Genomic DNA, 27,435 nt, shown 5'->3' on the forward strand with positions numbered 1-27,435 from the left:
AGGAAGACACAGCCGTTGCAGAGAAACTAAATGAATTCTTTGCATCAGTCTTCACTGCAGGGGATGTGACCAAGATTACCATACCTGAGCCATTCTTTTTTGGTGACAAATCTGAGGAACTTTCCCAGATTGGAACAAAATTCAATGTTGGTAAAAAATCAGTGTTGGTAAATGCAAAGTAATGCACGTTAGAAAACATAAACCCAACTGTACATACAAAATGATGGGGTCTAAATTAGCTGTTACCACTCAAGAAAGCGATCTTGGAATCATCGTGGATAGTTCTCTGAAAAAATCTACTCAATGTGCAGTGACAGTCAAAAAAGCTAACAATCTTAGGAACCCATAGGATATGGATAGTTAATAAGACAGTAATTACCATAATGCCACTATATAAATCCACGGTACACCCACACACTGAATACTGTGTGCAGTTCTGGTCACATAGCTCAAAAAAGATTTTCCAATTCTGATATAAGTCCAGAGAAGGGCAACAAAAATGAATAGGGGGATGGAACAGCTTAAATATGAGGAAAAGATTAAAAACACTGGGATTTTTCAGCTTGGAAAAGAGTCAACTGGGGGGATATGATAGAGGTCTACAAAATCGTAAACAGTGTGGAGAAAGTGTTACTTACTCTTTCACATAACACAAAAAACATGGGTCACCCACAGAAATCAATGGGCAGCAGGTTTAAAACAAACAAAAGGAAAGTATTTCTTCATACAACACACCGTCAACCTGCAGAAGCCATTGTCAGGGGATGTTGTGAAGGCTAAACGTTTAACGGGGTTCAAACAAGAATTAGATATGTTCATGGACCATGTTGGCTGTTAGCCAAGATGGTCAATGATGCAACCCTATGCTCTAGGTATCCCTAAGTCTCTGATTGCAAGAAGCTGGGCCTGGATGACAGGATGAATCACTTGCTAATTGCCCTGTTCCATTCATTTCCTCTGAAGCACCAGTCACTGGCCGCTACTGGAAGACAGGATACTGGGCTAGATGGACCATTGGTCTGAGCCCGTATGGCCATTCTTATACACACAACCTACCCCTTGATGTGCATCCCATACCCCTCTCCCCATGAGGCCTGCATCCCCATGGTTCTCAGCCTATGTGACCCATACCTAAGGAGAGGATTTGATTCATGTGAGAGTGAGGAGGTGATGTTATCAATCTTATCTCTATGTGTTCTCTCTCTACATACTATAAGTGGCTGTTGAAGGGGGAGGGGTTGCAGAGTTGCCTTTGGTTGGGGTTGTGGCAGGCTTGCGTTATGGGGGGGAGAGAGTTACAGATTTTTTGCGTTTCAAAGCTGGTAATCCTACCCATACCCCACCCTCCCCCATGGGTCTGCCCCACATGCTCAGACACCAGGAGCCAGGCCCCCAAAATCCCAAGATTGGCTTAAAACTCAGGAACTGTTAGGAAAACAAGCATGTTGGCTCTGGGCCATGAGCCCATTCGGTGCATTCAGGCCACATCTCAGGCCTATGGGCTAGAGCCTTTTCTGTCTGTTCTTAAATGAAAGCCAAGATTCTCAGGCATCCTATGAACTTGGGAGTGGTGGCTTGAAGGACATCATCAAACTTCACAGGAGTGCTTCACAAACATAAATTAACCACAGCGAGATAAGATTCCCCAACTTCGGTGAGATAACGGTGGGATTATCCTCCTTCCTTCCACACGGGGAACTGAGACACAGTGAGATTAGTGTCAAAAGTATACGCTAATTTGATCAAAATGTCCATGGCCTGATTTTTCAGAGTTTAGCACTTTGTTCCAAGCACAACTCCTGTGAACTTCTGTTGCAACTGTGAAGCCTGAGCACTTCTGAAAATCGGACCCCCGAGTCTCATGCTGAGCCATCCCAGGAAAATGAGGAACCATCCCAGGAGTTTGGTTTAAATACCTTGCTTAGCATCACATAGGAACTGTAGCAGATGCAGGGATAGAATCAGGAGTGACACTCAACTGCCTAAATCACAAGACCATCCTTTCTCTTCCTGAAGTCCCCTCCCTCGTCCACCACGCATCTTCCAACGACTGCAACAAATAAGGCAGGGGTCCTAACAGACATCTTCATTCTCCACACAACCCTGATTCGTTCCCTGAACACTGACCACACTGTGCAATGAGGCAGGGGTCCTGTGGGTGTGATCATGCAAAGACTATTATAATGAATGAAAACAAAAGGGCCAAATTACAGTTGAACTGGCAACCTTGGTTCTGGCATTTCCTGACTTTTGAGTGGTTGACTTCGCAGCTCTGTGTATATATAATTTCCTATATTTTTAAAAGAGCAAACTGAAAAAAACCCAGACGTTCCAGCATTTGGAACCCTATTGACTCCCTCTCCCCCTGCTCTTTTACCCCATTGAGCCATCTCCATAGAGCAGGGGTGGGCAGAATATGGTTCAGGACAGAGGGAGCTGGTTGGCAGCAGCTGCTGCCTTAGCTTGCTAATCTACTGAAAAAGGCAATGTACTTAGAGTGGGGTCAGCATACTTAAAGGGAGAATGCACGTCTCTCTCTCACATAGTGTGTGTCTCTGTCTGTCATGCTGTCTCCCCTCTCTCTATTCGTGTGAGGCTACATTAACAACGTGTTAACCCTTGAGGGCTCAGCCGAATGCTAGTTCATCATTTAGCAATAAAGCATTCCCTGGGAAATATCTCACCCTCTTTCACCCTCTGACTTCGCCACCTCAACCAAGCTTCACAATCATCATTGCTGTGTATAGTATTAAATTGTTTAAAACTTACACTGTGTATGTGCATGTATCTATATAGTCTTTTGTCTGGCAAAAAAAAATGGCCTTGGAACTTAACCCCTCCCCCCATTTACATTAATTCTTATGGGGACATTGGATTCGCTTAACATCATTTTGCTTAAAGTAGCATTTTTCAGGAACAGAACTACAATGTTAAGCAAGGAGTTACTGTACAACTCCCAGCTCCCACTCAACTCCTCAGTCCAGTTCCAGTGTCCACCCTCTTTCTGGCTCCATATCCCAGCCCCAGCTCCTCACCTCTGTTGATCTGAGCCAGGCTTCTTCCTCCTCCTCACTGAGTGGGTGTAAGCAGGGGGAGCATTTAGAGCACTGGAGAGACAGTCAGCCTGCTCTCAGTTCCTGCATGCCATGCCAGAGATGCCCCTGGCTGCTGCAAGGAACAATGGGAGGAAAAGTCCTGCTTAGCCCTTGCATCCCTAACCTAGAGCAGGCTCAGGGCAGACTGAAATTTTGGAGAATGTAGCTACTGAACTCTAATGAATCTCTATTGAACGTGTGCAAACTGAGATTCCCAGCAACTCACAACTTGGCCAAATTTGGGCGGATTTTTAATTGCATGGCAAAAGTTAAACCCTGACATCACGATTCCTCCTGCCAAATGTCAAGTCCCTGCTCCAAAGCATAAAGATGCTTGAGCTTCTTAAGACAATGGTTATAAGATCTTTTTTAACATGGGCAAAAGTAACATTTTTCCCTAGTCTCGTTCTGAGAAATGGCTGAACTGTTTTTGCTGAAGTTTACCAAAAAGCCATGTGCGAGGCAAATACTCATCAAGGAAAATTTCAGCTTAAATCATTATACATAACTGAAAAAACAGCATCTTAGCTGTAGGGATTGCTACCTGTATCACCTATAATTTAGGGATCTAAATAAAAATTGGCCTCATTTTTTCCAGAGCTAATAAGTGCTTAAAGTGCTTGCAGTGGAGATTATGGGTACGCAGTACACCTGATTATCAGGCTACTTTTATTTAGGAGTCCTACTTCACAAAACATTAGCTATTTTGTCCAGGAAACCTTCAGTCATGACCAGGACTCTGCATAGCATTTCTCTCAGCTTTAAGAACACAGCTGCCAATTCACCCACAAATTAAGTTATTCACTCCCAAGCGAGCAGAAAACATTTAATCATCAGAGAACAATGAGATCAGAATTTATTGCTATCCTGCCATTCAGACAATGCAGCACCCTCTGCAAGAGCATGGGGCAGAGACTCCCATCTGCCAAAGAGGTGGATGCTCCCTGCATTCACACAATGGGTACTTGCTCATGTTAAGAACAGTGTGTAAAAGAGAAGGGGAGAGGGTGACAGATAAGACCTCTCAGAGCTGCAGACACAAAACAAAAAGATCACAGGAGCAGGCTGATGCCTCCCGCAGCAAGTCCCATCACTTACCAGGTAGATGGCTCCACTGAACAGCAGGAGTTGAGAGGGTCAGATCAGTCCATCCTATTAATTCAGTGGGCTCTTGGGGAAGATCATGATAGATCCAGGAGCTATCCTAGGGCACAGAGAGAGCTGTAGCATTACAATTTCTGCAGCTCATCTTAGACCAAGAGAAAGGGGACACATCTCTCCTCAGGAGACACCGTATGTGTGAGTAGGGGGGACAGAAGGCAGAGAAGCAGGGAGAGGGTTGTTCTGCAGCACAGGAGCAGTTTGACCAATCAAGTTGCTCCTATCCCAAAATCAAGAAAATTCAATCATGCCCCTCCCCAACACCTACACACACATTTTCTAAAAAATCGTATTAATGCAATATGAGATTTTAGAACATATGACCAATTTAATCCGTGGTGTAATTCCATTGGTTTTGGAATTACATCAGCAATGAATCTGGCCCATAATCAGGCAATTCAGAAGTACTGTTTCCATCACAACCTTCAACCCCCCACACTGAACACACCGTGTAATAAGACATGCATTTAACACCATTCTCAGTAATGCAAAATACTAAATATGTGCAACGGTGCTCGGTGTTACAATTGGTCTCGGAAACAAAATTCTGAATGTCCTGACTTCGGCACATCTAAGATCTCAATAATAATATTATATGCAGTTTTTTGAATAATAAAAGGATTGTAATCTTCAGAGGTGTTTAGAATCTACAACTCTTATGAAAGCCATTGGGGATTTGAATGCTCAAACTCTCAGGAGGCCAATAAAACTACATCCCATGCAAAAGCCGATTTATTTTAATCTAGGGTTGTGCAGTCAAACCTTTGAATTACAAAATTGAGCCCATAATTCACAGCTCATTATTTATTTTACATATGGGCCTAAGAGGTGTCCCATCACTCTTTAAGAAATAATTTTGAAGTTTATTTTTACAGTATACAAAGAAATTATATATAGGGGTTAAAAGCAAATATCACAGTATTAAGACAAAACGAACCATCGAAAGCTGGGAAACAGCATATATCACTGACTTCTATTATTAACCAGCTACATTCTAGTTGGTTTATAACATTACACAGCAAATATTTGAACATTTTTGTATTGATCAAGAAAGTTAAAAATATTTTACAATAAAATATGTACAAATAAATTAGATACAGCATAGATTATCATTTTATGTGGATTGCTCTAAACATAATATCTTTATTATAAAGACAATTTACAATAACACTATTATGCATGTATATATAAATATACACACAAAAACAAACATATATTTTAATTAAATGGTTATTTTACTGTGTGATATATTCAAGATATTTTTTAAAACTAAAACTCTGTGCACAGGTCGAACACCTAATTGGCATAAATAGTTTACCATAACAAGATAAAAGACTTCAATGTAACATCTTATATTGATTGCATAAAGATAAGAGTATCTCACATAGCTTAAAAATGAAGCAGCTATACTGAAAAAAGATTTGAAATGTTTTCGTTCATAGTGTATCAAGAGATTTTATAATTTTCTGGTTAGAGCAATAAAAGTTACAAGTATAAAAGGGAGTGATCAGCGTCTCGCATGTTAACACTAGATGGCCTCTGTTCTGCTTTTTTTACGCTAATACTTTCTGGTTTATAAAGTTTACCTTGGTCAACTGACCAAATTTCAGGTGCTGAGTCCTCACCCATACAGACATCTGATAAGGTTTCTATTTTGGACCAATTATGGTCTTTTTTGGTAGTAAGATCTATTAAGAAACTTCTCCAGTGAGCATTCCGGTCATGGATCTGGGGGGGGGGGGAGAAAAACCAAAGATTATAGAGGAAAGAAAAGTTTCTGAATAATAATTTAAAACAATTGAAGATTTTACTTTCATTAACCATGTTCGAAACGGAATAGGGTTGATTTTAACATTCCAGTGCTGCACTAGGATGGGCGAAGGGATTAGCTGGGCTCTGAAATGTGAGAATGATTCTACATTACTAACTCTGTTCCAGGTCCACTGCCATGACACAGTGGACCTGGAACTAGACTTGACCAAGGGAAACTGGGAAAGTCCTGATTTCCTCCCCAAAGAGGTCACTTCAAGGACCCAAATGGCATTCTAGCGATCTTGCTCGCAGTCCAATTTATCACCTAGAGCTGTGTGTCCTATCAAAACTCTGAGAATGCGTCTGAAGTTTCAAGAAATGGTAAGACACTGTATCTTGTAACTACAGTATGCAGTTACTAAGTGCACTAAGCCACTTTCCACAGCATTTGTGATCAGAGCCCTGCAACCTGACCTAATCCCAACGGAACCTGATTACAAGGGCTGGGTCTGAATCAGGTGGGACAGCAATCGGACGGTCTATGGCTAGGGTGGGCTCTCCTCCTCTGGCCTGTGGCAGCTGTGCCCCCTGCTCCTGCCGGCCACTGCCACTTCGCTGCGCTGCGTGTGCTAGAGTCACAGCATGAGCGTGCCAGAGTGGCAGTGACTCTCATTCCATAGCGCACACAGCACCGTGGAGGGAAGCAGCCATGCAGCATACGCAGCTGCCACTGTGCCAGCCCCACAGGCAGGAGGCAACGGAGACGCTGACTCAGGTTCGCAGGAAGGATTGGGGTCAGTTTGGGTCTCAGGCTCGGGTTGGGTGGGCTTGGGTCTGGTTCAGGTCCAGGTTGGGCCTAAAACTTAGGCCCGAGCAGACCTCTAATTATGATTTTAAAAAAACAAAAACAACCCAGCTATAGCAGCATCCTCTTTACATTAGCTACGTTCTTGTCTTTCCTCATGTTTCATTTCCTGTATGATCAGATTTTGCTGTTTAAAAATAACTGGATATAACTGAATTTTAAGACCAGTTTGGCTGTCAGGCCTGGGAATTGGTACATTATCTGGGAATTAGCGTTTCTCTTCCTCAATCTAACAGCTCCAGAAATACATCTTTATATTGCACACTCTTTGGGGCAGGGACTTTGTACAGTACCTATCAGAACAAGTTCTGGTGCATGACTGTGGCACTACGTGCTACAACTCTATAAATAATAGATCTGTCAATTAATCGCAGTTAACTCAAGCAATTAACGCAAATAATTTCCTCTGGAATGGTGGTCGAAGCATGAAGGGGCATACGAACGTTTAGCATATCTGGCATGTAAATACCTTGCAATGCCAGCTGCAGGAGTGCCATGCAAACAACTGTTCTCACTTTCAGGTGCCATTGTAAATAAGAAACGGGCAGCATTATCTCCCGTAAATGTAAACAAACTTGTTCGTCTTAGCAACTGGCTGAACAAGAAGTAGCACTGAATGGACTTGTAGGCGCTAAAGCTTTACATTGTTTTGTTTTTGAGTGTAGCTATGTAACAAAAAAAATCTCTATTTGTAAGTTACAAGAAATACTATTTCTTTTATCTTTTTTACAGTGCAAATATTTGTAATCAAAATAATATAAAGTGAGCACTGTACACTTTGTATTGTGTGTTGTAGTTGAAATCAATATATTTGAAAATGTAGAACATCCAAAAATATTTATAATACATTAAATTGGTATTGAATTATTATTTAACAATGCAATTAAAACTGCAATAAATCTCAACTTTTTTTCAAATTTTGCAATTAATTGTGATTACTTTTTGTAATTGTTTGCAACCCTAATAATATTAAAAGCCTAATGTAATTGTAAATCAGCACCCTAATCCTCCCCCTCATCCTAACAGAATTTATTTTTCTTAAGGAATCAAAACTGAAGCATCAACTCTAATCCCTAATAAATTAAAAAAAAAAAATCAGCTGCAGAAATGTACCTTCCCGTCCCTTCACCCCTAATTAAACCTCTGTACCGCAGTTTAATCGCTACAAAGGCAAAAGAGAGGCAACGTACCGATACGTGTCTCCGTAAGGTGGACATGTCTGTGAAGGTTCTTTCACAAGCCCTGCACTTGTATGGTTTTTCACCGGTGTGAATACGCTGGTGACGCCTGAGAGCTCCTTGCTGAGTAAATGTTTTTCCGCACTGTTCGCAAAAATATGGACGTGTCTCTGCAAATGAATAAAACCCACAACCGCTGAAGATCAGTCCTTTCAGGCCTGATCTTGCAGGCGCATCAGTACATGCTTGACTTTTCTTATGTGAGTAACAGGACTATTTATGTGAGCAATGCTGGGTTAAAGCACTTGCACAACAGCCCTGGCTCCCACAATCACGTGATGAATATTTCTAGCCCTGCTGGTTGTGAAGAAAAGCTTGAAAATGTGACCCAAGTGAAACTGATCCAGCAGGGTCTGCCTGAGTCTCTAAAGGGAGGTGCAACATCCAATAGAACCAGGAAGGTAGCTACCGGGCCCAATCCTCCCTACTAAAGCAGATCAGGCCCTTCTTCTGGGGAATGCTACCCTGCTACTGGCTCCTGCCACCAGTTCAGCCTCTGCTAGGGTGATGGCCACGGAGGATGGGCATTTGGCGGGCGGAGGGGTGTCCTGGGCTCTGGATTGCTTTATCAGTCTCTGCAAATAATCAAAGTTAAGAATGTGTGTAAGTGTTTGCAGGATAAAGGTCTTCGAGAAATAAATTTCCAAACAATGAGTCAAACTGCATTTGGCCCAATGTAACTAACTACCGTACATTGTATCAAGGAGGCAATGCAGGGTATATTTTTAATTTTTTAAATACTGTATGAATTTTTTTTCCGTTACAAAAAATATGAGTAAGTATGAACTCTGGTTCCAAATCACTCCCCCCTCACTATACATATGTAGCCCATCAAAAAGATTGTTGAGTTAAAGGCTAACGTCCCTTTTGCATACAATTTCAGATCCAAATTTCCACCAGTATCTACTCACCTACTGGCAAAAACAGCATCTGTTTGCTTTGTTACCTGCATGAACATTACTGTGTTGGGCTAGGGAGGCTCTCAATCCAAACGTTTTCCCACAAACATCGCATTTATAGGGCTTAGCTCCCATGTGGCATCGCTTATGGCATTTTAAGTATTCATTGGTGGCAAAATGTTTTCCACACACATCACATTTAAAGAGACGCTCTCCTGTAAAAAAACAAAAGAGATTCTGAATTCTCTTACCAGTTACTTCCACAATCTCTTCCCGGCCAAGTCCAATGTTTTGTTGTTTTTTGCCCATGCTTAAACTCCTGCTCCCTTTGACACATTTTGATCAGTCCCTTCTCCTGGACTATCATTAACCTTTTGATTTCCATAAGTCTGTGCTCTCTTGGTTTTCAACTGGCTTCCCGTCCACCATGCTTTGCTGGCATGTCTCAGGGCTCTGACTCCTTTTTTCCCTCTTCACCATATCCCTATATGACCTCATTAAGAAAATAAGAATGGCCCTACTGGGTCAGACCAATGGTCCATCTAACCCATTATCCTGTCTTCCGACAGTGGCCAATGCCAGGTGCTTCAGAGGGAATGACCAGAACAGGGAATCATCAAGTGATCCATCCCCTGTCACCCATTCCCAGCTTCTGGCAAACAGAGGCGAGGGACACCATTCCTACCCATTCTGTCTCATAGCCCTTGATGGACCTATCCTCCATGAATTTATCTAAATCTTTTTTGACCCTGTTATGATTTTGGCTTTCATAACATCCCCTGACAAAGAATTCCACAGGTTGACTGAGTGTTGTGTGAAGGAATTCTTCCCTTTGTTTGTTTTAAACCTGCTGCCTATTAATTTCATTGGGAGTCCCCTAGGTCTTGTGTTATGCAAAAGAGAAAGTAATATTTCCTTATTCACTTTTTCCACATCAGTCAAGATTTCATAGGCCTCTGCCACATCCCCCTTAGTTGTCTCTTTTCAATCTCTTCTCATATGGAAGTTGTTCCATACCCCTAATCATTTTTGCTGTCCTTCTCTGTACCTTTTCCAATTCTAATATATCTTTTTCGAGATGGGGCGACCAGATCTGCATGCAGTATTCAACGTGTGGGCGTACCATGGATTTATATAGATATTTTCTGTCTTATCCTCTATTGCTTTTCTAATAGTTCCTAACATTCTGTTTGCTTTTTTGACTGCCATTGCACATTGAGCGAATATTTTCAGAGAACTATCCACAATGACTCCAAGATCTCTTTCTTGAGAGGTAACAGCTAATTTAGATCCCATCATTTTGTATGTACAGCAGAACCCCACAGTTATGAACACCTTGGGAATGGAATTTGTTCATAACTCTGAACAAAATGTTATGGTTCTTTCAAAAGTTTATAACTGAACATTGACTTAATGAAGCTTTGAAACTTTATTATGCAGAAGAAAAATGCTTTTAACCATCTTAATTTAAACGAAACAAGCATAGAAACAGTTTCCTTACCTTGCCAAATCTTTTTTTTAATTTTCCTTTTTTTTAGTTTACATTTATCACAGTACTGTATTGTATTTGTTTATCTGTGTCTGCTGCTGCTGCTGCTGTACTTCTGGTTCCAAATGAGGTGTGTGGTTGACTGGTCTGTTCGTAACTCTGAGGCTCTACTGTATAGTTGGCATTATGTTTTCTAGTGTGCATTACTTGGCAGATGAAATTCAATGTTGATAAATGCAATTTTGTTGCCCAGTCACACAGTTTTGCGAGATCCCTTTGCAACTCTTCACGGTGTGCTTTGGACTTAACTATTTACTCACCTGGCCTCTGCTGCCATTTCTATGTAGATGACTCCCAAAATCCATCTCTCTCTCCCAAGCTCTTTCTTTGGTCTTGCATCTCAGACAGGCTTTCTGATGTCTACCTATCCACGTACCCAAATGGCCCTCATCATCTGAGTACCTCCTGCGAGTTACAAATATACTGTGCACTTCTCTGCCCTCACCTATTCCCTGCTGCCGAGAAGCTTAGGAATTTGGATGATTTCTTTTCTACAGAGATGTCCTGCAGACAACTTGTATTCAATCTGACCAAATAAAGGGGTGAGAACAGTACAGGGCGAAGCCCACGGTGTTTAATTCCTACCTGTATGTGTCCTCTTGTGACCATTTAGTTTGCCTTTGTCGGCAAAGCAAGCTCCACAGTCCTCACAAACATATGGCTTTTCTCCTGTATGAGACCTACAGGAAGTGAAACACAGAGATATTGAGAAAACACAGCTAGACAGGCAGTGCCTAATTTGTAATGAAAGAGGTGTCAGGGCACAAGTAATTTTTTCCCCTTTCATAACAGAGGCAGCAAGCCCAGAGGTGCCAGGGCTATGAACCACCAAGCTTAGATGTGGCAGGGCTCAGTCCTGGCAAGCCCCAGCACAAATTAAGCACTATAGTCAGGGGGTTTAAAATAGCATTTCCTCTTGAAATTAATTTCCTGTACTGTAGATGTTACGGTCCTGGAGACTTTGCCTAGATTTTCTATGTGGGAGTTGGCATAAATGTGTTCAGCTCAGCAAGGAAATTAAAGGTTTGCATGCATATTACATCAAAGGTGCATGCAGACCCCAAGGTGTACTGTTGCAATGAATGACCCTATCTGATGCTTTGGATTTTGCATGAATAGATGGGGGAGGAGGGAGAGGAGAGCCTAAAGAACCCTTGGCAAAGACATTCATACTCCTCAGATCGAGTAAGTCAGTGTAGCTTCATTAATCTGACGGAGCTCGGCTGATTCACACTGGCTCAGGATCATTCCCTTGCAATGCCTTAAAGAGGAGCATGCAAAATTTTCCTCTGGCTGTTCCTTTCTTTTTCTTCCTTCGTGCCTCAACAGCAGGATCAGCCCTAAAACTCTGTGGCCAAAAGGACAGTCCAACTATATTGTCCTATATTGGCTGCTAGACGATACACCAGAGTGATGAACCCAATGTTCTGTAAAGCATAACTGATCCTAGCCACACTCAGGCCCTGTGAAATTTGGTAGCATGGAACAGGCCAGCAAGACTACCTATACTTCCTTCCCCAGTTCTACTTATACTACAGCACTTTGTGGGCACAACGTTAAACAGAGCAGCTCTCCAGTCACCCGTAGAGTTTCCCAAGAAAAACAGGAGACGGGACCAGAATTCAAAGGGAGAAAGGAAGCAGGGAAAAACAAACAATGATCCCTGTGACTCCCCCTTCCCAACCCCACCTGTGAGCATCCTTCTCACATGGATGAGAAAGACCCTGTGACTGCCCCCACAGCTGTGAGTGCCCTCACCCACTTACAGGGGGGACTCTGTGGCTCACCCCAGCTATGAGCGCCCCTCACACATTCATGCATGAGATGTGTCAAGCTGTCTGGAGTGGCTCACGAGCATGAATACCAACCTCAGGGCAGACTATTAAGAAGCAGGGCACAAGCCCTAAGTTGGCTTTAAGTTCTATACTTAGATTCACCAACCAAATGTGAACTCCTCAGGCATTACAACCACCTCAGTCCGCATGAGAACTCCATTCTGTCTTGCTACCCAGATAAGCTTGCCATTACAGTACAGTCCCTTACACCAAAAATCACAATAATACTCAGGTTACTTCCAGTCCCATTACCTCCCATTTAGGGGGGAAGGGGTAGCTTAGTGGTTTGAGCATTGGCCTGCTAAACCCAGGGTTGCGAGCTCAATCCCTGAGGGGACCATTTAAGGATTTAGGGCAAAAAATCAGTACTTGGTCCTGCTAGTGAAGGCAGGGGGCTGGACTTGATGACCCTTCAGGGTCCCTTCCAGTTCTATGAGATAGGTATATGTTCATCCTACTCCTCTGAGAAGCTCCTGATACTGATAAACTCCTTGTGTGAATATATGTATGCTCTTGCTGTGATCCAGCCAGGAACTGATAAAGCCTGGGGTTATGTCAAATAAAAGGGCTGCTTGCCTATCTTAGCAGGTGAATGAGGCAAAGGAGTGAGTGCAGACAGACAAGAGGAGGTGACCTTACGAAGAGCTCTGTGTGGCTTGAAAGCTTGTCTCTCACCCCCACAGAAGTTGGTCCAGTAAAATATTGCCTCATATTATCTGACTTTCTAATATCCTGAGGCCAACATGTCTACAATTACACTACATACAACACGTGGTTCCTAGACATTTACACAAATATATTACTTTACTTTATCATCAAGATTGTATTTGTCTTTGGAAGGGAAAAAAACCTCAAGTGTAGCGGGTATCGATGACCTCACTATTTATAAGTGTGACAAACATACTGGGACAGATACTCCGCTGGTGTAAACTGGCACCACTCCACTGAATGAAGATTTAGTCCCATCGATCTCAATTTAAATACTGGCTTTTAAAAAATTCTACTGTAGTTTTAGTTATCTTGGGCCTCATTGATGGGTCTGCTATTTCCAAACAGCAGAGAAGAGCCAGAACTCACAAAAGACTGGCGGCTGCTGCTTTGGTGGTGGTGATGACAATGTGGATGTGTTTTCTTTCCTTAGGCTAGCAGCAGATCTCTCCAGGCTTCTACAGTGTGTCCTGGGCTACCATTCTCAACCTGTGTAAATCACACAAACTGATTTGCACCAGCTGTGAGGTAGGGCAGTGCTATTGTCCCCATTTTACAGGTAGGGAACTGAGGCACAGAGAGATTAAATGACATGCCCAAGGTCACACACAAAGTCTGCGACAGAGAAGGGGATTGAACCTGGGTCTCCTACATCTGAGACCAGCCTAACCACTGGGTAATCCTTCCTCTCCTGCCATTTTTTACATTAGCTGAGGATCTGGATCAATCTTATTTGGAAGTAATCACCATTTGCGTGCCTATGTATGAATGGTACTGCTATGTTTTAAGTCTTTCCCAAAGGTAAGGTAATGACCCTGGAGTAGACAAACAACTTTACATAAATAAAAGAAACTAAACTTCGTTAATCATTGATATTACAGGCCAACATAAATCCCAGCATTCCTCTATTACATGGATACTGCAGAAAAATGACTGGGAGACAGTAGGTTGTTCAAGGGAAGGAGTGCTGAGGCAGGGTGCATGCAGGGCTCAGTAACGGGAGAAGCAAGACTGTAGGCTGACCTGGTGTGGATCTTAAGCTGTGATGGCTGTGCAAATTTTGAATGACAAACGCTACATTCGTAGGGTTTTTCCCCTGTATGTGTCCGCATGTGAAACACCAATGCAGTTCGGGAGCTCAGAATCTTCCCACAGACCGAACAGAGTGGGCGCTTCACTCTCCCTTCATGCTTCCGCATATAATGCGTCCTCACGTCTCTCTTTCTTTTAAACGTAGCATTGCAGAGGGTGCAGGCAAATTGCCTTTCTTCAGTATGGACACACGCTCTGTGCTCTTTCCAGCTGTTGTAGCTAGCAAATGACTTGCTACAGATATCACACTGATAGACTTTACCAGGCAAGGACTGATGGACATCTTTGCAGTGATCCACATATTTTTTTCGAGATACAAACTGCTCATCACATTTATCGCATGTTATAACATAGGCAGACTTCTTAGTTACCCGGGCCTTATTTACCTTCTTTATTTTAAAGTCTTCACCCGATTCATTTTCTTCAGCATCTTTATCATTAGAGGAATCATCGTCGTCATCTGTACTAACATCCTCATTATCTTTACCACCATCTGCTTCAGAATAAACTGCATCGTAATCTCCCTCCTCTTCCCCCTTCACATTTGTTTCTTCTTCATCCTCATCCCTGTCTTCATTTTCATCTTCTCTGTTAGCTTCAGATTCATCATATTGCCCCTTCCTTTCTTCCCCTGCTTTGCTGCAATCCACTTGTGCATCAGATGAGCTCCCTGGTTCTTCCTCGTAGTCCATGGCGTCTTTGCTCCTGGCAGCTTTTCGCAACCCAGGATCTGATGCCCCATCCCATCTGTCTTTGCTAATATCTGTTTCACAGTATGTTGCATCTGGTCTATCTGCAGGTGGAACTACCATCCAGTAGACTGGCATAAGCTTCCTGTCTTGCCCAGAGTCATGTATTTTTCTGTTAAAAACAGAACACAACCATAGTAGAGTTAAACACCTGGTTTTAAATGCATGCACACTGAAGGAATCAGGTTTCTCATATTCATTTTAATGTTGCCTTTGACAAACTAGTAGAACATCTAGAACAAGAGAGCAACGAAATATTGCAGAAAGGTGAGACCAGATAAACAACGATAACTGAAGTGTCTTATGCAAGTTATTCTGTAGAAGCATTACTTAAACTGTTGGATATCCTTGCTTTCACAGCTAGCAATGGCTATTACACTGACGGCCTGGCAGAAGTTTAAAACCAGTAGGTCCTCAGGAAAGGACCCCCTCTACAGTGAACTTGTGTGTTACCTAATTAATATAATGAGAGACTGTAAATGCAGTCTAACAAATAGGTTCTTACAAATACAACTTGAGATCCTCTTGCTTTACTTTTAATTAAATTAAGAACAATAAATACAAAATGGCATACTTTTAAATATCTACTGCATCTTACCCTTAGCACTTCCTTAAAGAAGCACATTATATTTGCCATATTTGACCCTGTAACACTGTGTGATTCTTAAACAACAAAACTGATGTTTTGCTTTAATTGACAGGTTAAGAATTTCATTGCAGGCCATATATGATTTCCCCATAACGCAAAGGCACTATTCAGCTCTAAGATGCATGGAAGAAATTCCCAGTGTTTTCACACGGGACATGCACATGGGTAGGTGGATAAGAAGGCAGACCTGGGATTCAACCCTTCAACTGTAATCTTGAGTTCCCTGTTACAATATAGTGACTATGGAAAGATATGCAGTGTTTGGTTTTTAAACAAGTTAGAAATGTCATTGAATGGGCAAAATTTATGCAACGACATGCCTGCTTTGTGCATGCAATTAGACAAAGCAAATCTGCTGACTGTTTATGCAGATAGTCGATTACGGTAATCTGTCTTTTTACTAGAGTTACTACAGTACTTAGCATAAGATAATCCCAATATTTAACTAGAACCCTTAGGCACTATCATAATACAAACAAACAAGACCATAACACAAACATTTTCTTATAAAAAATACTAACAGGTTGCATCACCTCTATTTGTATAAACTGCAACACCAACAGTTTTCTTATTAATTTAGGGCCAGATAAAGATATCCTTATGAACACTGAGATAAGCGTATCAACATCCGTCTCAAAGAAATAGGTAATCCTGCACAATCTATGTTTGAACTGTTAATAACCACAAATTTAAAACAAATTGTCTGGGAGATTTCTGCATGGGATCGATCTGCTTTCCCTCTGCATGTGACAATAAGATAACAAAGAAAATGAAACAGAGAGCCACACTGCATTGTTTTGAAAGATTACAGTTTGTGTGCTGGGCACACAAAAGACTGATACTGGGTAACTGCAAATGCTTTAAAAGTCTGGAATTATCTGCTCATCCTGCTATTGTGGATTTCCCTCCTACCGTACTACTTCATTTATTTTTCTACTCCTATCTGTTCAGTCTGCATTTTCCTAAAATTTAGCCTCACTCAACCCTCCTCTTTGAGCTCACTGTCTATAATATACAGAACCTAATCACTTTTGTCAATCACACTTCTCTCCCTGAGTACCTCGTTTCTTTCTCACTATACACATCAGTGTCACACAAAAGTCTTTGAATGCAGATTTTCTTTAGAAACAGATGGATAGTATCTTTTTATATATGTAATCTCCTGAGGGATTCTTTAAAGCATCAATGTTATCGATTTATTAAATGCATTAATAAAATTCAAGAAAGAATTACATATATAGAGAGAGATAAAACTATTCTCTGTAGTTGCATTAGCTAGGAGAAAGTTAAAGGGGCCAATAATCCTCATGCTTGAGTGGAAGCATGGTCTTGTGGTGAAGGTGCTGGATTGGACTCAGAAGATCTGGGTTCAATTCCTAGATCTGCTACAGGCTTCCCGTGTCATCATGGGCAATTTCTCTGTGCCCTAGTTCCCTGTAGGGAAAATAATACAGCAGGGTGGATTTGATTTAAATCACTAGTCAGGAAGACTCAATTTAATCATGGTTGTCTACATAAAAGTGCATTCTTGTTGGTTTTTATAATCTTAATACGTATTCTTCACAACTCAGAGACAGATGTAGGTTTCATTTTTAGAAGGTACACACTACTCATTTTTAAAGTGATTTATTTTGAAAAAATTTCAGATAAGTTTTACAGCTATATCAGAAAATGAATGTTTGGTTATTTCATTTACCAAAGGTAATTGAAGCAGATATTTATGAAGTCATGGGGAGGTGAACTATTTCCAATTCAACAGGCTAATCATCAGACCAGTTTCCTACCTGGAGGCTACTCTATGCCAGCTGCCTGTGGCTCCAATATGGGTTATGGCAGTCAGATAATGGGAGTATAGGGATATACTTCCTATACATCCACAGGGGGCACAGTGAAGTAGGAGCCATTACAATGGCATGGTCTCAACAAAGGATTCCTCCATACTGGAGCCATCCTCTTATTGGCAACTACTACAGTTTTAGGGCTGCTTTGAGTTGACTCCAACACAGCAGATCTGGGCCCATGATTTCAACTATACAGGACTCAGAAGGAGAGAAAAGTAAAAACTTATATATTTAAATATCTCTCATATGACCTAACATTTCTTCTCCATATTTAATAGTGCCAATATCTCAGGGCCTTCCAAAACATGTACATCACTTATTTGACTTGGCTTTTTCCACGGCTGGGGAAGCAGAGGACTCCAGAGGGAGTCAGAAAAGAGGACAAACGTATGAGGGTCATAATAGGAGGACTGAATCGCTGAAAAAGTCAGAAGAGGGTCTTGGAATCAGTTCAGGACTCAGGAGGGCTGTAACAGCTGAAAATCAGGAATTTTGTCCTGGGCCAATGGGAATTCTATATTTATGCTGTCATAAAAATCAAATTCCGTCCCTGTTTGCAGATCTGGAGACTCCTGTGAAATTTTACTGATTCGTTTCTAGTCAGTCAGTGCGGAAAAGGCCTGTGCGAATGCCCACACTACCCAGACACAGCCGGCAGGGCACAGGATCAAATAAAAATAGATTTGTGCTCACCCTGTTAGCCGGGTCTTGTTCATTTTTAACACATCACAGTTATCCCAGACTCATGTTTAAAACTCAAAGGCTGAGACATTCAAAGCCATTAATGGGGATTTAGCTGCACAACCCCCAATAATTTCAACGCATTTAAATCCCCTGCATGGCTTTGAAAACACCAGCCCAGCACTGCTGCAATCTTCCAAGAGCCCAAAGAACCTAGCTCTGAAGCGATCAGGATCTTGAAAATACCCCTCTCTCAATGCTCAGACACACACACTCACACAAAATGCTGTACCTTACATGGGTATTGTAAGCAGACCTCTGAGCAAAGCTGGCTGGGCAGCGTTCACACTTATAAGGTTTCTCTCCAGTGTGGGTTCGAATGTGAACTGTCAGGCCGCATTTGGAGCTGATAACCTTGTTGCAGTACGGACACGCCTGAGGATTCCTTTTCTTTTCATGCACCCTCCGGATATGGTCATTTATATCCTTCCGGCGCTTGAATCTCTTCTCACAAAACACGCAGGGGAAGCGTCGCTCGTCATTGTGAACCGTGAGGCGGTGCTGCCTGAGGTTCTGGCGATTCGAGAAGAGCTGGTCGCACATATTGCAGCTGTGTTTGAGGACTATGTTGATGTCGTGCTCCAGCTCCATGTGTGACTGATAATGTTTGATGAAATGGAATGACTGGTTACACTTCTCACACGTGTACATTTGTGGCAAGACTTCTGATACGTTGCGAGGTGATTTCCTACGTTCAGTTTTACTGGGGAGCTCAGAAATTAAACTATTTTCATCCTCCTCCTGGCCAGGTAGCACACTTCTAATCACTATGCAGGTTTCCTTTGAGTCTGACTGGTTTAGGGCACAATGGCTTGTCTTATTTTCCTCTGGGTTGACTGTATCCATGCTAATCATCTCACCTGTCTCTATTTTGTTCCGTTTGTCTGACTTTACCATCCCAGCTTTCGACTCCAGAAGATCTGTCCCACCTTTATTGGGATTTGCACATTGTTCATCAACAATCTCGTAGTCTGGTAGCAATTTTCTGCATTCCTGGCTGTCCCAAAATTTTCTCTTCATGGACGTCACCCCAATTTGGGAAGAATCATTCATTTCATTGTCTTCTGCTTGCTGGACACGAGCCCACTGGGACCCACCATTTTCACATATCTGACCTTTCAAATGGACACTCAAATCTAAAGCGTTTCTACCCTCTGCCTTCATTTCTTCACAAATGTCAAGCAAATCCTTGCACTCGAGTCTCTCAGCTACCTCCTTCATCCGATGCAACTTTTCTGCGTCAATCTCTACTTCTGCAGTGTAGACAAATTCCAGAAAGGAGGTGAATTCTTCTGAGTAAATGTCCTGTAGTGTCACGGTGCAATTCTTAGCATCCAACATCTCACCGTGAAGAAAAAGCCCTTTGAAGTAATTGCTGGAAGCAGCCAAGACAGCCTTATGAACCAGAAACTCCTCCTGGATCCCTAGGTGCTCAGTATGAACTGTCACATCACAGAAGTGACCAAACTGATAGAGCGAATGCAGCGCACTCAGAAGGTTTGAAGCAGCAACTTTGGATTTCATTAGAATTTTCTTCTTCTCCATCCTGCCAGAAAAAACACCAAGAGAGTCCATTAGAGCACATCTCATCCACCTGCACCAATCATCTTCACATTCATCTTAACTGCAAAGTAGGCCATCACACTTACTCACACGAGTGACTGAGAGACTCATTGGCATTACCCCCATTTTACAGATGGACAAACTGAGGCACAGCAAGAAGTAATTTGCCAAAAGTCACCCAGCAGGCCAGTGGCAGGTTGGGAACTGAGTCCCAATCCAGTGTTCTACCCAGTAGGCCACACTACCTGCATGATAGCAACAGATGGTTAAATCTTTGTTGAGCAGAGAGTCTAGCAGGTTTTTAATGAGCATACCCAGGCTTGTAGATTAATGGTACAAGTTTGTGAGTTCTACTGTTTGCAAAACTTAAATTGTATGGATATTACTTACAGAAATATATAGGACATGGAAGGAAATAGAGACACAGATCTGGTTTAAAATTTTGGAAATGCTGACAGTATTTTGACCAAAAAAAATATTGAGAACTTCTTGTTGGTTTTCATTCAGCCTACAGAGACTGAAATTTTGTGATGAAAAATTTCAAACGTTTTTCACAAAAAAAATTCTGCATTTTGCCAACTATCTCTAGGCATCTCTAAATATTACAATAAGACAGAAGCTTGATGGCTCTGTGGCTTTTCTGCCTTTAGCCGCACAAGACACTAACACTGCATCTTAAACTATGAACCCTGAGGGGCAAAGACAGTCTTTTTGTGTGTGTTTGTACAGGTCCCAGCACAACAGTGTCATGATACTGACTTGGGCCTTTGGAAGACACCATAAATGTTTACTAATATCACACAAATGCATCAATTATAGTACTGGGTATCATTATTACTCTGGAATAAATTATTGATCTAATAGGTTATGTCAATTCCACTAGCCCTATGAGACCCGATTAGTACTCCTCACCCTGAAAAGTTTTATTCATAGGAAGTTACAGACGCCCCCCTACTGGTGCCCAGTCTGAGAGCTGAGATAAGACAGGGTTCTCCGATCTTTGAAGCAGATTTAGATATAGGTTCAAACAGCTCATGCCAAGTCATTTCAAAACTAAGTGATGAAAATGCTAAAACAGTCACTACATTACCTAGGACATTAGTAAGGGATTCGTAGCTAGGAACTGATTTTGATGACTATATTATCCATTTAGTATCTCCAAGGTTTCAGAATCTACTCCTGAACTGGCAAACCTTTGTGTATGAACCAAAATGTCTATACAGTGGGTAGTTACTATTCCTCATAACCTTTAGCCTACTATGGTATATAATTCATGGAGTAAACTAAACTGCTCCAGTTTGTTTGGCATATGTTCCCTTATAGTGCTAGGAAAACAATAGCTTTAGGCTGCTGTCTCGTGAAAGGTAGGTCTTCCCTTGCTACAAGTCCTATCCATACAGAGTAGGTAGACTCCAAATTCTTTACCTGGGTACCTTTTAGTTAGTACAGGGGGTCTTAGTAGTATAATGTAGTACGGTGATGTTAAACACCCAGCCAGAGGGCTGGATCTAACCTATCGGATGTATTTATGTGGCTTTAGAGTAAGTTTCTAGCACTCCTGGATACAAAATTAGCCTTCCAAATGCAAAACAATTAGAAATCAGTGATGCACTGCTGTCTTCCTGAGTCTGCAGACAGCCTGAAACAATGACTTGGAGGTGTGAACTCCTTTTCTCCAATTCATCTCACAGTGATGTTAACTTGAGAGCATAACAGTGACACATTAAATAACTAATGGTACATAAGCACTGATAATTTCATTATATGATATGGGGAAAAGGGTGGAAGTGAAAGCCAATGGGAAGGATATGCAGAGAAAAGACAGGAGGGAAAAACAAGAGGGAAAAGTTGAGAAACAGAAAGAAAGATAGAGAAGGAAAAGAAGCAAGGCAGATACAGTGGCTGTCCTAAGAGTAAGTTCGTTTTCAAACTGAGTGATTGATGAACGTGGCTTTAATAAGAACAATAAACTAAAAATTTAGTTACTAAATCAAGACCTGATTCCACCCTTGATCTTTGTGGGGATCTTCCACTGACAGCACTGGGAGATCCACTCTAGATTGAGGACAGTATGGAATCCTAAATGAATGCCCCAACCATAACTAAAAAGGTATTTGGCCCACTCCAAAAATGAGTTTGACACTCCTGGTCTAGTAGAAGATTTAAAAGTCTTATTATTTAATGTGTGTTTACCTAAATCGTATAACTTCTTTACAAATAAATTTCAGAACCGAGAGAGGAGCACTAGGCCAAAGCAAATAGCTTGAGTGTCTCTCTCTTGTTTGTTAGCTCCGTTTTACAGGATGCAAAAGCTAAGTGGTGCAGTTACTTTAGCCTTGATGTTGGAGTGTTTCCTTCTCAGCCCAGTAGTAACAATCGGCATTAAATTACATCAAGTTTTACTTTTGTTCCTTATGTGAATTACATATTTGACATGACATGAAGTCCGTTACTACTGTATATAAAATGTGCAAATAAGAGGGCAAACTTGCCTTCAACATACTGTCCCGTGATGCATAAACATCGATATACACCACAACGAATGGGTTTGAATAACAAGCTTAAAAGCTCACTTGTTGCAGTAGCAATATTCTCAAAGCTAATCCAATAAAAACAGCAGTAATTAAAACACATTTTAATCTGCAAGGTATAAATAATTCATGATTTGTGACTTCTAAAATAATGCTAAGGCACTGTAACTATTTCCTGGCTTCTATGTATTCCAGGATTTCTTAGCAACTTGTGCCCAACTATATTTTTCCAGTGAACGCATTTTTAAGGATGGGATAGGATTTTATTCGGGATTTCTGTTAGAAAAAGACAATGATAATAAGCAACCTGGAATACTTCTGAACACTCCATGCCATTAATTTTGATTTAATTGAGGGCTCAAGCCTGCCAGCACTTATGTACGAGTAACTTTACTCATGTGAACAGTCCCATCAAAATCAATGGAATTACAGCTGCTGGGAAAGCTATAAGCTGTGCATGTCTGTAGGACTAGATCCTTATTCATCAACCTAATTTGAAACAGAAAAAATATGCTCCTCCCTACCAGTGAATTTTAAAGAAGGTTTATTTTGAAAAGAGGGAAGCAAAATACCTTTGTTAAAGGAAAGTACTTTTCAGAAGAGTAAAAAGATGTGCGTGTATATTGGAATATGTCACTGAAGGCAGACATTGACCCATTTGATTGCTTAATCTTAGTTCTACCAGCACAGGATTGTTCATACACAGATTTCTAGAAATGTACAGTAAACAACACAGCAAAAGGCGCAAGCTAACACTAAAAATAGCCGTGTGGACACTGTTGCTCGGGCTCTCAAACCGTAGGCTGGAGAGCCCGACCTCCAGCCTGAGCCAAAACATCCACATTAGCTCAAGCCCTGCTAGCAGCTACCTGGCCTGGGAGGTTTGCTCCCAGCCGCCACGCAGACATACCGATAGGTCCGAGAACAGCTGGATGTGGCAGGCTGAAGAGTCACTCAGGGATGCTGCTTTACTCAATTGGCTGCTGCTCTTGCCATTCCAGACTATGAGCCAATGAATGGTGGTGCTGTATGCACCAACCTCTCCCCTGCACACCTTGCCTACCTTGTGTCTGTCCCAGTGCTCAGGCTGCCTGACCACAGTCTCTCAGTGATGATTGCGCCACTGATCACTGGGAGGGGCCATGTTTCAGCTGCGGGGCTCCGAGATAGGAGGGGAGCGCTGAGCAGAGATGCTGCTGTAGATACAACCACAATAATTACACATGCTGCACTCTGAACTGAACAGAGTGTTGCAGCCACAGAACCACATTGTGAGTGTATACATTAACTCACCCTTCAGCAGTGCAACAGATGTATTGCCATAAATTATCTTAGCACTAAGAGGCTAATGGAGAAGTTATAAACAGAGGATTAACTAACATGGGGGGGACACATTCTAGACTTGGATGACTAGGACTTTTGGATAAAGAGAATTTGCATTAGTACTATGCTGAAAAGCCAATACCAAGGGGCGACCTTCCGGGTGCTATTGGGGCAGCAGGTCTGGGTCTTCTGCGGCAATTCGGCAGTGGGCCCCTCAGTCCCTCTCAGAGTGAAGGACCCACCGCTGAATCGCCACCAAAGAGTGGAGCTGCGCGATCGTTCTGCTGCAGTTTTGGGGTATTTGGTTTTGGTTTTTTTTTCCCACTTGTGGCGGCAGAAAACCTGGAGCCGGCCCTGCTGAAAAGGACCATTAAAGTACAGCTAGAAGGCCTTGATCCTACAGACACTTAAGCAATTGATTAAGTATATTTGCCTGAAGGGTCTGACTGAGTTTACCTGTGTAAAATTGGGCACATGTGTAAGTGCATGCAGAATTGGGGCTCTGATTAGTAGAATAAAAACAAATGCATGATCTTTCACACAAACTTTAAAAAGAAAAAAAACACAACAAATGCACCTCCCTTCCATAATTTTTGGACCATCACAGTTTTGGACTGTAAAACTTGGACCATTTAGGGACACTGTATTTTACTGAAAAATGGTTGATTTGTCTGGGTCTTGTTAAAAGACAACTTTAAGAGCAAAAGTAGAGGCAGTTAAAATAAAATGCTTTAAAATGTATCCCATATGGGGGTGACTCCCTCCAAAAGTATGAAACGTGGCAGGCCTGCACATCTAACTGATGACAGCAGCATTATAAAGGGACACTGTCCTCTGGCAAAACAAATAAATCACAGTTGTATCTGAAAGTTTTGTGCCCATTCTAGTTACAAGTCACATCCTAAAATGACTAATCAAAAGAGATTAGAGACAAACGTTATTTGCCTCCCTTTTCTCAGTCTGCTTAATTTGCACACTACAGCAGTTTAGTCAGGCTGTTTCCCTGTTTACCCTGCAGTCAGTCAATGTTAGGCTTTAAAATAGAAGATACTGTACTGAAATACTCTTACTCTCCATTGTTTAAAGGTGCTGGTGTAACACAGACAGGAATTTTAAAAATTAGTTCCCGATCCTGCAAATTATTAAGCATGTGCTTAATTTTCAGTACGTGACCATTGCCACTGAAGTCAATGGGACTATTCACACGCATCACATGAATCACGTGCTTGCAGGATCGGGGCACAAGCCAGTACAGTGTGAGGAGTGGCTTGGCATGGCAGGGACTGGGACAGCAACCCTAACACTATTCAACACCACAGAATGCTCAACCTCAGGTTGCTAGCTGTACTAGTTTTAACTGAGCAAAGATGTGTAGCTGAGGGCAGGTGCCGGCGATGAAATGTGTCCAGTACAGCAGCAATTTGAGCGGCAATGGCAGGGGCAGTCATCAGAGCAGAGCTTAGTTAGAAGGGGCCAGGGAGCTACCATGCAAACCCTTCAGCACAGGATTCAGTTGTGGCAGGCAGGACGGTAGCAGCCAGTGTTACCCAAGTCTTATCCTTCCGCACAGGGATTAGCTGTAGGGGATAGGGTCCCTGAGCAAGCCCCTTAGCCTTACCCATCAGCCCAGGGTCTGTCTACAGGAGGAGCAGGCAGGATATACAGCTATAGGAGCAGCCCCCAACCTTACTCATTAGCACAGGTAAGGGGCAGGCCAGGTATAGCTACAAGGGTAGCCCCAGCCAAATTATCCATCAGCCCAGTGTCTGTCTATAGGAGCCAGGCAGAATATATAGCTATAGGAGCAACTCCAGCCATATTATCCAATGGCACAGTGGCTGTCTATCATGGCTGGTCAGAATATAGCTATGGAGTTGGGCAGGGTACAGTTATAGGCGCATCCCCCAGCCTTTACTAATCAGCACAGTTTCTGCCTTCAGGAGTTGGGCAGTGTATACCTATAAAGGTCCGCAAAGCTATGGGATAGGCAGGATTTAACTAGATAGGCTATACAGCTATAGGGGCAAGCAGGGGATAACTATAGGGGCTGCAGAGCTATGAGGCAGGCAGAGCATAGCTATAGGGGGCTGTGCTGCTATGGGGTAGGAAGAGCATAACTATAGAGGCTGTAGTGCTATGGGGTGGGGAGGGTGTAGTTATAGGGGCTGTAGTGCTATGGGATGGGCAGGGTGTAGCTATAGGGGCTGTAGTGCTACGGGAGTGGACAGGATGTAGCTATAGGGGTTGTACTGCTATAGGGTGGGCAGGGTATAGCTACAGGGGCTGTAGTGCTATAGAGGCAGGCAAGGTGTAGTTATAGGGTCTGTAGCACTATGGGGGCTGTACTGCTATGGAGCAGGCAGAGTGTAGCTATAGGGACTATGGGGCAAGCAGAGTGTAGCTACAGGGGCTATAGTGCAATGGGGGCTGTAGTGCTATGGGGCAGGCAGAGTGTAGCTATAGGGACTGTAGTGCTATGGGGTGAGGAGGGTGTAGTTATAGGGGCTGTAGTGCTATAGGGGTGGGGAGGGTGTAGTTATAAGGGCTGTAGTGCTATAGGAGTTGGCTGGAAGTAGCTATAGGGGCAGACAGGATGTAGCTATAGGGGCCGTAGTGCTATGGGGCAGGGAGGGTGTAGCTATAGGAGCCGTAGTGCTATCAGGGAGGGCAGTGTGTAGCTATAGGGGCCACAGTGCTATAGGGGTGGCAGGGTGTAGTTATAGGGGCTGTAGTACTATAGGGGAGGACAGGGTGTAGCTATAGGACCCGTAGTGCTATAGGAGTGGGGAAGGTGTAGTTATAGGGGCTGTAGTACTATGGGGCGGACAAGGTGTAGCTATAGGGGCTGTAGTGCTATAGGGGAGGACAGGGTGTAGCTATAGGGGCCGTAGTGCTATCGGGGCAGGGAGGGTGTACCTATAGGGGCTGTAGGGATGGGCAGGGTGTAGTTATATGGGCTGTAGTGCTATAGGGGTTGGCAGGGTGTAGCTATAGGGGCTGTAGGGATGGGCAGGGTGTAGTTATAGGGGCCATAGTGCCATGGGGTGGGGAGGGTGTAGTTATATGGGCTGTAGTGCTATAGGGGAGGACAGGGTGTAGCTATAGGGGCTGCAGGGATGGGCAGGGTGTAGTTATATGGGCCGTAGTGCTATGGGATGGGGAGGGTGTAGCTATAGGGGCTGTAGTGCTATAGGGGAGGACAGGGCATAGCTATAGGAGCCGTAGTGCTATAGGGGTGGGGAGGGTGTAGTTATAGGGGCTGTAGTACTATAGGGGCCATAGTGCTATAGGGGAGGACAGGGTGTAGCTATAGGGGCGGGGAGGGTGTAGCTATAGGCTACAGGGGTAGCCATAGGGCAGCCCAGCCTTACCCTGCCAGGCGGAGCGCGCTGCTCTCGCGCAGTCTCATGGGGCTCGGCTCCTGCCTGCGCTGCGCTGCTCTCCGCACCCCCGGACTCAGCAGCGCAGGTCTCTCCCCCTCTCCCCGCGCGATGGTACAGCCCGGAGGACTGCGCGCCGAGCGCTCCGCCTCCCGCCACGGCCACCATAGCTGCGCCGCGGGGGCCGCTCCACCGACGCTGCCGCGGGCCTGCCGCCCAAATGCAAGATGGCCGCCAAGTGCACATTGTAAGCGTCACCCCGCCCTCCACGGCCATCTTGGGTTTGGGCAGCAAAGCTATGCCCTCAGGGAGCTGCCGGGCCCTACTTGTCGGCCATCTTGCGTATGGGCAGCTAGACCGCTTTCCCTCAGAAGGACCTAACGAGTCGGCCATCTTGGATGAGGGCACAGAACTGCAGTCCCTATCTGGGCTAGGGGTGGGCCGCAAAAGGCTGCAATTGCCAG

The 27,435-nt window shown here is 43.2% G+C and overlaps 2 protein-coding genes across 7 annotated transcripts in view; both read right to left on the reverse strand.

The window, feature by feature from the left end:
- The window catches only part of LOC115649255 (GDNF-inducible zinc finger protein 1-like), a 32,771-nt gene extending 28,490 nt beyond the window's left edge, over positions 1–4,281 (reverse strand). Inside the window, exon 1 of the mRNA XM_030558068.1 lies at positions 4,194–4,281. The gene's annotated coding sequence lies outside the window, so the exon portion shown is untranslated. The remainder of the gene's footprint in view (positions 1–4,193) is intronic.
- On the reverse strand, positions 4,215–27,167 carry LOC115649254 (GDNF-inducible zinc finger protein 1-like). Of its 6 annotated transcripts, none has more exons than XM_030558063.1 (8): positions 26,963–27,167; positions 18,407–19,720; positions 14,126–15,055; positions 11,145–11,239; positions 9,058–9,225; positions 8,064–8,221; positions 5,843–5,984; positions 4,215–4,299 (listed from the first exon to the last, which is right to left on the reverse strand). In XM_030558063.1, exons 1-8 carry the CDS (start codon positions 26,998–27,000, stop codon positions 4,295–4,297), a joined length of 2,850 nt encoding a protein of 949 aa, XP_030413923.1. In that variant the 5' UTR covers positions 27,001–27,167; the 3' UTR covers positions 4,215–4,294. The 6 variants fall into 6 exon arrangements, with proteins under 6 accessions (XP_030413923.1, XP_030413922.1, XP_030413921.1 ...); XM_030558062.1 differs by lacking the exon at positions 4,215–4,299 and adding an exon at positions 23,332–23,464 and having other exon boundaries at positions 4,976–5,984; XM_030558061.1 differs by lacking the exon at positions 4,215–4,299 and having other exon boundaries at positions 4,976–5,984.
- Between the last annotated feature and the right edge of the window lie 268 nt (positions 27,168–27,435).

This window comes from Gopherus evgoodei, chromosome 3 (genome assembly GCF_007399415.2).
Source record: "Gopherus evgoodei ecotype Sinaloan lineage chromosome 3, rGopEvg1_v1.p, whole genome shotgun sequence".
Classification (NCBI taxonomy): Eukaryota; Metazoa; Chordata; order Testudines; family Testudinidae; genus Gopherus; species Gopherus evgoodei.